General features: G+C 40.7%; 1 protein-coding gene across 1 annotated transcript; it reads right to left on the bottom strand.

Moving 5' to 3' along the window:
* Nucleotides 1-6445: 6445 nt before the first annotated feature.
* On the bottom strand, nucleotides 6446-7408 carry LOC114084506 (olfactory receptor 2T33-like). The gene has a single exon (XM_027925583.2). The coding sequence runs from the start codon at nucleotides 7403-7405 to the stop codon at nucleotides 6446-6448; it is 960 nt and encodes a 319-aa protein (XP_027781384.2). The 5' UTR covers nucleotides 7406-7408.
* Nucleotides 7409-9614: the final 2206 nt, after the last annotated feature.

The following is a 9614-nucleotide window of genomic DNA, read 5'->3' on the forward strand; positions in this document are numbered from 1 at the left end:
AGGTCTATTTAGTTCAAGGTGTAGTTCAAATCCAGTGTCTTCTTCTTGGTTTTCTGTCTTGGTGATCCATTCTGAAAATTTTATAATTTTAAGTATCACATTGGACTCTACAGTCTCAGGTGTGATGGTGAAGTTTAGCATTCTTTTTCTATGAAAACCCAAGTGTTCCAGTTCCTCTTGAGGATAAGGCTATTCTTTCTTCACATGATGGCTTACACACATTTTTCTTTTCTTTTTATCTTTTTAAAAAATTTTATTTATTTTTTTCTATTTTTTTATACATGACAGCAAAATACATTTCAATTCATACTACACATATAGAGCACAATTTTTCATATATTTGGTTGTACTCAAAGTAGAGGCACATCATTTGTGTCTTTATACAGGTACTTAAGGGTAATGATGTCTGTCTCATCCCACTGTCTTTCCTACCCTCATGCCTCCTTCCTTCCCCTCCTTCCCCTTTGCCCTATCCATTCCTCCCATGCTCCCCACTACCCCCATTATGAATCAGCATCCACCTATCAGGGAAAACATTCGGCCTTTGGTTGTTTGGGATTGGTTTACTTCACTTAGCATGTATTCTCCAGCTCCAACCATTTACCTGCAAATGCCATGATTTTATAATCTGGGGACTTCAAATTGGTGCAACCAATCTAGAAAGCAGTATGAAGATTCCTTTGAAAACTGGGAATGGAACCACCATTTGACCTAGCTATCCCACTCCTAGGTTCATACCCAAAGGACTAAAAAAAACAGCATACTACAGGGACACAGCCACATCAATGTTTATAAGAGCACAATTCACAATAGCTAGACCCTGGAACCAACCTAGATGCCCTTCAATAAATGAATATATAAAGAAACTATGATATATCTTTTTATCTTTTTTTTAAACTTTTTTTTCTTGAAGAGCTTAGGATTGAACCCAGGTGAACTCATGGTCTATGCATATTAAGCAAATGCCTTCCACTGTGTTATATCCCAGGCCCCAGTTGTGCACTTTAAAAAATTCTAAGCCATTGTCCTTTTGTGATCTCTTTCCAGTTTCTCTGTTCTGTTCCTTTACCATGTATCAATCTGTCCATTAATGTCAGGATCACTATGTCTATACATAGCAGCCCTTGATACAGCATAGTGAACTTTCCTGTGAAACCATCTTGGCCTGAAGTTTTTGGGAGAAGGAGGGATCAATTGTAAATCTGATGTGTTTTCTTATTGACACATAATAACCTCAAATTTATGGGGTAAACTTAGACATTTCAATATATTTACACATTATGTAAAGATCAAATCAGATTAATGTCATAGCAATAATCTTAAACACTTGTCATTTTTTTGTAAGAAAATTCAAAATCCTCTCTTCTAATTATTTTAAATAAAAAATGCATTCTTGTTAGCTATGTTTGCTTTACTGTGCGTTAGAGTAGCAGAACTATTTCTTTTATCTAACTGCAACATTGTGGCTGTTGACTAACACCTTGCTATATCCCCTGCCTTACTGGGCTCCCCAGACTTTAGTAGCCACTATTCTGCTCTCAACTCACATGAGTGCAACTTGCTTAGAGTGAACAGGAGTGAGATCATGTGATATTGGTCTTTTGCAGCCTGACTTACCTCACTTAACATAATGCCCCCATGTAATCTGTGCTGTTGCAACGATATGGTTGTGTCTCTTTGTTAAAGAGCAAATAATATTTCCATGTACATAAAACTTGATGAGCTTTGGTATAAAAAAGATAAATACACATTTCATTTTAGGAAAATCTGAGAGAAAACTGAATAAGTCCTGATTATGAAATGTTACATAAATGTGATATCATTGCAATGGTATATATTATAATCATAGTGTATTATATATACAATATATAGTATATATACTATATACTATGTATTTTTTCTTAAGACACCCAATGAGGTATGTGGAAATCAAGTGTTGCTATTCCTGCAAGCTATTGTCAAAGACTTAGATATAGAAGAAAGCTAACTAAAATATGATAAAGATTAAGTTTAAGGTTTATAAGGAGAATATGTTGGTGTTTATTATACTATTCCTCAAATTTCTCTATATTAATTATTATTATACTATATATTTCTCAAATTTTCTATATTACTCATATATACTCATGTATTAATATTTTGATGTAAGATATTAAAGCACTTGGCATAAACTCAAAAAGTAAAAATTTTAAAGAAGAATCATGAAATAATGAATTATTATTGTTTATTAATTTATTATTATCCTGAGATAATAACTGCAGTTGAAATAATTAAGGGAGGCATTAGGTATAACACTGAAGACAGGGAAAGAATCAGGGACACAGATATGACTGGAGAGTCATCAGAGGCAGGTGACAGCTCAATCTTGGAGCTGGAGACATCCAAGGGGGTGTCAGTGGGCAAGGGGTTGAGGGATGATCTGGGTGCCTCAAATTTAAAGGCCAATTATATGAAGAGGATTCATTAAGAAGACTGCAAAAGAAAAAGCAATGATGTAAGAGGAAGAGGAAGAGAAGTGACCCATGGATCATGGCAAAGTGTTAAGGGATCATGGCAAAGTGTTTAAGGAAGAAGTAAGTCATTAGTGCATAACATCTCAGCAAGGCCCGGAGTGAGAAAGATGTCTTACTTTTACTTGATAATTTTAACAATATTTAGGAAATCAGTATCCTTATCACGTGTAATTTCGGTAAAAATGACTCAACGGTACCCTTGATTTGCCAGTATTTATAAACTTTGGATTACGTGTAGAGACGTGGTTTGGTCAGCCTTTGTGCTGCTGTCAGGAAAAGACCCCACAGGAACAACATTAAAGGAGGACACGTTATTGTGGCTCATGGTTTCAGAGGTTTAGTCCTCAGTCAACGCCACAGCTCTGTGTCCGAGGTGAGGCAGAACATCCTGGTGGGAGGCTGTGGTGGAGGGAAGCAGCTCAGAACCCGGCACCAGGAAGCAGAGATACAGAGCGCTGCTCCCCAGAGACAAGAACAGAAACACTGGAAGACACACTCCAGTGACCCCGCCAGCCCGGCCTTACCTGCCTGCAGTTAGCAACCAGTTAATCCGCACCGTGGATTCTCAACCCACTGATGAGATCAATGCTCTCATAACCCAACCATTTCACCTCTGCAAATCCTGCCTTGTGGGGACACCTCCCATCCAAACCCTGACACACACTCTTCCCTCTGTCTTCAAGACTGAAGAAACACATTTCACCCAGCTCTGGGCACGTGCCACAAGAGCGTGCCAGTGAGGGGATGGTGCTGGCTTTGAGGAAAGTTTTCAGAAGAGGAAAGGTTTTTTTGTTGTTGTTGTTTTACTTTTTAAATTCTTAAAAATATTTTTTAGTTGTTGGTAGACCTTTATTTTATTTATTTATACATGGTGCTGAGAATCGAACCCAAGGCCTCACCCATGCCCGGTAAGTGTGCACCCTGAGCCCCAGCCCCAGCCCCAGAAAAGGAAAGTATAAATGAGGACACTTTTTCCTTTCACAATTGGTTTGGGTGTTGAAGTGATGGAAGAAGTTGTGAATAACCCCGTGTGTCCAAGAAACAGCTAAAGACGACACACAGCAAATGACAGTGACCCAGCTTCTCCTGTTAGTGCTCTCTGCATTCTGCCTCTGCCAGGTTTTCTACTGCAACACCAGGGATCCACAGAAAACAAGCTGTACTAATGTATCTGAATGGACTTTTATGCAGATATTTATTAAGGAATTAAGGGCACTGACTCCCCCAAAATAAACATGGGAGGAAGGAAGGAAGGGAGGAAGGAAGGAAGGAAGGCATGTTATTTTAAATACTATTTTGAAGTTTTACTTTGGATTTCATACTTCATTTTATTGTAATGAGATGATTGGTCTACAATATCATTTCTGTGAATGCATCCTCATTTCCTAAGTAGCCGGCCAATTGTTATTAATGTCTTACATTTGCTTGAAGATAATGTTCATTCTGTGATTATTTGTTTTCTTGCTCAATTTCCTCCTATAGACCAAGCCTGTGTCTACTTAAAATATTTTATCCTCATAAAATTTATATGGCCTTTCCATACTACTGTTCTGCTCCATATGTTCTAAAACCTATTTATCTGATGGTGAATCATTTTTACACTATGAACTTCTGATAACAACTGTTTTAGATTCTGAAGTCCACCCATGTTGTTGTGAATGACAAGATTTGGTTCTTTTATATATTTGAGTACTATTCCATTATGTATATCGCTACATATTCCTTTTTACTTTTTTACTGGTTGTTTTTAGCCATACATAACAATATGATTAATTTATACATTGAGCATTTTTGGTTCCCCTTAAAGTTAACCAGAGTCTCTGACCACTACATAAAGACAAATAAGGGGAGCCCCATTGACTCACTGGCTTAAACTTGTTTTACAGCTGAAAACAAATATTTTATTTAGAAATTCTTCTTTCTTTTGACCCTTTTCAACTTTGAATGGGTATTTTCAATTAGCCTCTCTTTAGCTCCCTTTCTGTCTTCTGCTTAATTAATTCTGCTTTGGTTGTTCTTCATTGCATTTTTCACTTTCTACGTTATATTTTTTTTCAGTTCCAGAATTTGTTCTGATTCTTTTTATTATTTCAATGTATTTGATAAATTCCTTGAAGTTAACTGAACTCGTTTAAAGACAGCTATTTGAGTTATTGTCTGAGAGTTCACACGTCTTTGGATCAGTCGTTGATGTCTTATTTTGCCCATTTGATAAAGTCATAATTCCTCAAATGTTCCTGACACTTGTAGGTTTATGCATTAAATAATTAGGTAGGGATTCTAGCCTTTATAGTGAATTTGTGTTTGTTTTTCTTCAAGTGACCTTCAGAACATTTAAAGTAAGCTGCTGACTCTACTCCCCAAGCTCTGACCGCTGACATCACTAGCAGGTACCCCTAATCCCAGTGCATCCCGAGTCCTGTGATTTCTCCTGTGTTGTTGGCAGGAACTGTGGTCTGGATGGCCTGAGGAAGACACAGAGATGGCACCCAGGCTGTGTGGGAAGGCAGCCAGGTCCCAAGCTTGGAGTCCCATCTGGTTACCGAGAAGTTATCTGCATGGATTGAATAGTTTCCCAGATGCAGTGGGAACAGCTAGAGATGTCTGAACCGCCTCTGGATTCACTGCTGGAACAGAGCTGGTGAGCCATCTCATTGAGTCAGACAACACAAGTATTTCAACAGGTCCCCACATGGGTGGGATGTTTTCCCAACTGCAGGAAGATGTGCTGGAGCTGAGACTCTCCTTGCCCCCAGATCCATTGTAGAATCAAGGCTGGCAAGCCCATCTATCCAGAACAGCACGTGTCCCACAGGAGAATTCTGCTTAAGTAGAGATTCTTCTGACTGCAGCAAGAGGGGCTGGGCTCCAGACCGAACAATCCCAGAACGCACGATGGAATGGTTCTTTTGAGCTGTGTCATTGATAAGACACACACCTCTCAGAAGTTCTCTGCACATGTGCACGCTCTCGGGGCAGTGAGAGGGCGTGGGCCTAAGGTAGAGCTGCCCAAGGGCTCACCATGGGATGGAGATGTGAGCCTGCTGTGGATGCTCAGATACGGGTAGCTTGCTAACTGCACGAGGAAGATGAGACAAGTACGAAGCATGATTACCAGCATGGGAATCAAGTATCATCCAGGATCAAAGCCGAAAGGAATGTCCACTGGCATTACTGATGTCAGAGGGAAGAAGAGCGTTTCTGCTCAGACACTAATAGCCATAGCTCCTCCTAAACCCCAGGGAATCTAGGAGCACAATCAGTGGGCCTGCTGCTTGATTGTGGGCCTGACCCTCAAAACAACCCTTCTGTCTTGGGCTCCACTAGGCTTTCAATATCTCCTGCATGACTCCTGAGGCTCCCTTAGATGAACTTTGGCCACAGGGGGTACAGAATTCTTGTTGTGTGGACATAGCAGTGGTGACCTTTCTTCTCCATCTTACAGATATTAATTGCCAATATTTTAACTTATATCTAAATAGTAATGTTCTTATTTGTCTTTTTTGGAGCCCCTATAAGTACTTTGTGCAAATTCACAGAGCATACATATAGTAAAGAGCATCAAAAATAAATTAATGGACAGAAATAAAATATACTAGGTTAGGAAACAAACTCTGAAGGCATATACTAAAACTTACATTCTGTGTGACATTAGGAACAATATTTACTTTTCCTTTTCTTCATTTCTTCATCTAGAAAGCAAGCGGTGGTGTCAACAGCACTTACAATTTGAGTCTGTTGCAGATACAGACATTGCTTCACATGGAGCACAGCAAATAACACATTCTCAAAAATTATATATCTCAATGCAAGCGACTCAATTATTAACTACTAAAGATGCTGACATATAGACTTAACTTTCTTTTTATTCATTAGTAATGTAGTGAATATCACAATATATTTAAAATGTCAATAAATTCAGGAACTCAGACTCATCTTGAACAGGACCAAGTTTGGTGGTGTTTAATATTTGCACATTTTCCCAGCCACATTTTTAAGCTTCCCTTGACCTCGCTGTTCCTCAAGCTGTAGATGACGGGGTTCAGCATAGGGGTGAAGATGCTATAAAAGGCTGACACCACCTTATCGTGGTGAGCTGACCTGTAGGATTTGGGTCTCATGTAGATAAAAATGGCAGCTCCATAAAAGAGCCCCACCACAGCCATGTGTGAGGAGCAGGTGGCAAAGGCCTTCTTGCGGGCTTCTGTGGAGCGCATGCGGAGGACAGCAGCCAGGATGAGACTGTAGGAGGTCAGGATGAGGCAGAAGGGCACCAGGAGCATCAACACACAGCAGATGTACATGACATTCTCAAAGACAGACGTGTCAGCACAAGCCAAGCGCACCAGCGTGGGGGCCTCACAGAAGAAATGGTCTATCTCTCGCCTGTTGCAAAACGGGAAGCTCAGGGCGACAACTGCCTGCATCAGCCCGTCAGCTGCTCCCAGGAACCAGGACCCCACGGTCATCCTCAGACACAGTGGCCAGCTCATGAGCATGGGGTAGCGCAGAGGGTGGCATACAGCCACATAGCGGTCATAGGACATGGCTGCTAAGAGGAAGCACTCCCCACCACCCAGAGTTGGAAGAAAGAAGATCTGCAAGCCACAGCCAGCAGTGGAGATGGACTTGATTCCAGTCAAGTAGTCAGCAGCCATTTTGGGCACAGTGGTGGAGACCAGCATTATGTCCATGAGGGACAGTTGGCTCAGGAGGAAGTACATGGGCGTGTGGAGCCGGAGGTCCTGTTGAATCAGGAGAATCATGAGGGCATTGCCCACCAGAGAGCTGATGGCTATTGTGAGCACCACAGTGAAGAGAAAGAGGTGGAGTCCTGTGTGCTTGAAGAGTCCTAGGAGGATGAAGTCAGAGGTGGTGTTGCTCTTCTCCATAGTCTCAACCATTGTAAGCTGTGGAAAAACAGAGGAGGAAGGGTAATCATCCAGTCTCAGTGTGACTGCAGAGCCCTGCACCTGGACAGGCATGAAATCCAGGGTCCTGGTGCAAAGCCCTGCCTCCCACTGGGCTGGCTTCCCTTGGCTGGTCACTCCACTTCTTCATAGCATATATCCCACTCTCCACTGAGGTTTATGTGTGCTTCACCCAGGATAGTAATGTCAAAATGGATCAAAATATCCAAAGTTGTTAAGTATTATGTAGTGGTCAAGAGTTAGTATTACTATTTCTATATTTCTTGGACCACTAGTTTTTATTTTTTTCTGTGTATACAGAAACCAAAATGAGTCAGTTGAGGAAAGAAATAGTTAGACATCCGCCATTTAGATTTATTGGTGTTGTAAATGGTTTGTATTCAACTTTAGGAAACCTACCTGATTTCAAATTAGGCTCCTCTTAAAAATAAACATGAAGTTATATTTATTTTACTGAGCATTCCAAGGGGCCACAGACAGGAATATACATTTTATAAAGGAAATTCTTCTTTTGAACACTAGTAGTATCTCAAGTAATTGATAGTTGCTTCCTTCCTCATGTTAAGTGACCTTTTACTTCCCCCATATTTGGCCCAGATATTCTCATTTATTTCCTCCTGCTCTAGAGCCTCCAGTGTTTGCATAACACCCCTTCTATGAGATAAAATATTCTTCCCGAGGTACGTTTGGGCTTGTGATCTGCCCTGCACAGCATGCTGCTACATCAGACACTGCCACACAGACCTGGAGAGACAGCCACCTGGGCAGCTCTGACGTTGATCAGTGCTCCACCGTACTGAGGAGGGCAGGTAATAGGGATGAGGATCACTATTAGTCACAAAGAATCAAATAGACTCAAAAAGAAAAATCCCACATGGTTTAAATACCTAAATTCATATTTGCAAATCTACTTATTAGAACTGATAAAAGATTTCAGTAAACAAGCAGGATCCAGGGTCAGTACACAAAGATCCGTACCTTTCCTGTCCATGGAGAGTGGATGTGATGGGAAGGTAATGGAAGCAGGCCTGTTCAGAACAGCTGTGAGAAAAGAAACAGCTGGAAATGAGCTCAGCCAAGTAAGGGAAAGACATCTACAGTGAAACCATGAAACACCTGTAAAATAAATTGAGGAAGAAACGAACAAACAGACAAAAAGAGAAAGATCCCCCATGATTTTAGACTAAAGAAATCATATAGTCAAAATGTCCACACTACCCAAAGTGGCCCTTAGGTTCAATGTAGTCCCCTTCCAAATACCAAGGATGGGCTCCTAGAAAAACTACCCTAAAATCTGTATGGATTCACAAAGGACCCCGAAGTACCACAAAAATATGAGGAAAAAAAGTAATAAAATAAAATAAAAATAAAAATAAAGGCATTACAGTACCTGATTTAAAAATTGAATAGATAAATTCACTTTCTTTATAGATACAGTCAGACTTACTAAGTCCACAAAAATGAGAACAGCTTCCTTTGGAAGGTTTTGCAGTAGAAAGTTGTTACACATTGAGCAAAAGAAATATGTGTTGACTTTTTACAATTTTTTTAACTCTCTACTAAAAACAAAGCTTATAAACTCATAAAGACCAAAAAGAACAAATAGCTCTAAGGAGCCAATCCATTCTTTATTAGAAGAAAATGCACAAATGCACTGCTTTTTACCCAACCAGGATCCTAGACCTATCTCTGGTGAGCATAGCTCAAACTGATTTCATCTGAAGCTTTAAATTCATGAAAATGACTGAGCCCATTCTGTAGAAATTGCCTGGTCCTCAGTTACTGCACACACAGAAAGGGTGATGGTGCTCTTTGATCTGGGGGGTCTGATGATGTCAGCACTCTGATGCTGTGATGGTAAGGAGGCAGGCAGGACTGCGACCTCACACACAGGTGGTTTGTGTCAGGGACCCACAAAAGGGCAGTGCCACATCCACCATAGAAGCATTCAGATGAGTGGACATAACACACGGTAGAACCTGCATCTCTAGAAGGCTTGACAAGCACTGGATGTCAGGGAAATGAATACTGTATGCGAAAATTGGGCCAAACAGGAAAAGACTTTGTGGACCAGTTCTCTGCAAGAGGGTTGGCTTGCAGCTCAGTGTGGTGGCCCCTTTTTGTGCCTGCCACCTACCGAGCGACTGTCTGTTGGCTCCTGGGCTGCACA

Source organism: Marmota flaviventris, assembly GCF_047511675.1.
Source record: "Marmota flaviventris isolate mMarFla1 chromosome 5 unlocalized genomic scaffold, mMarFla1.hap1 SUPER_5_unloc_1, whole genome shotgun sequence".
Lineage (NCBI taxonomy): Eukaryota > Metazoa > Chordata > Mammalia > Rodentia > Sciuridae > Marmota > Marmota flaviventris.

What these genes read in the sequence shown, in the direction of transcription:
- LOC114084506 (XM_027925583.2), bottom strand. Translation starts at nt 7,405, where the DNA reads ATGGAGAAGAGCAACACCACCTCTGACTTCATCCTCCTAGGACTCTTC.